This window comes from Phaethon lepturus, unplaced genomic scaffold (genome assembly GCF_000687285.1).
Source record: "Phaethon lepturus isolate BGI_N335 unplaced genomic scaffold, ASM68728v1 scaffold34064, whole genome shotgun sequence".
NCBI classification, from domain to species: domain Eukaryota; kingdom Metazoa; phylum Chordata; class Aves; order Phaethontiformes; family Phaethontidae; genus Phaethon; species Phaethon lepturus.
In genome coordinates this window covers 1,400-1,617 of record NW_010537598.1, presented here as the reverse complement: position 1 = coordinate 1,617, position 218 = coordinate 1,400, and the positions used below count along the sequence as shown (strand labels likewise).

General features: G+C 71.1%; 1 protein-coding gene across 1 annotated transcript in view; it reads right to left on the bottom strand.

The window, feature by feature from the left end:
* Positions 1-29: 29 nt before the first annotated feature.
* LOC104620346 (band 3 anion transport protein-like) overlaps positions 30-218 on the bottom strand; it is a 1,170-nt gene continuing 981 nt past the window's right edge. The window contains exon 4 of the mRNA XM_010286535.1: positions 30-110. Coding sequence (XP_010284837.1) covers positions 30-110 — 81 coding nt within the window. The remainder of the gene's footprint in view (positions 111-218) is intronic.

The following is a 218-nucleotide window of genomic DNA, read 5'->3' as shown; positions in this document are numbered from 1 at the left end:
GGCCACCCGGGGGGGGCGGCAGCGAGCCCTTAGCTGGGCATCTGCACCTCGTTGTACACGTCCGTGCCCTCCGCCTCTTCGAAGGTCACCACCGCGTCGTCCGCGTCCAGCTGCAGGGGCGTGAGAGGCCGTTAGGTGGGATGGGGACGGGGACGGGGACACGGATGGGGATGAGGATGGGGATGGGGTGGACAGGGACGGCACCGCGGTGGCACCCC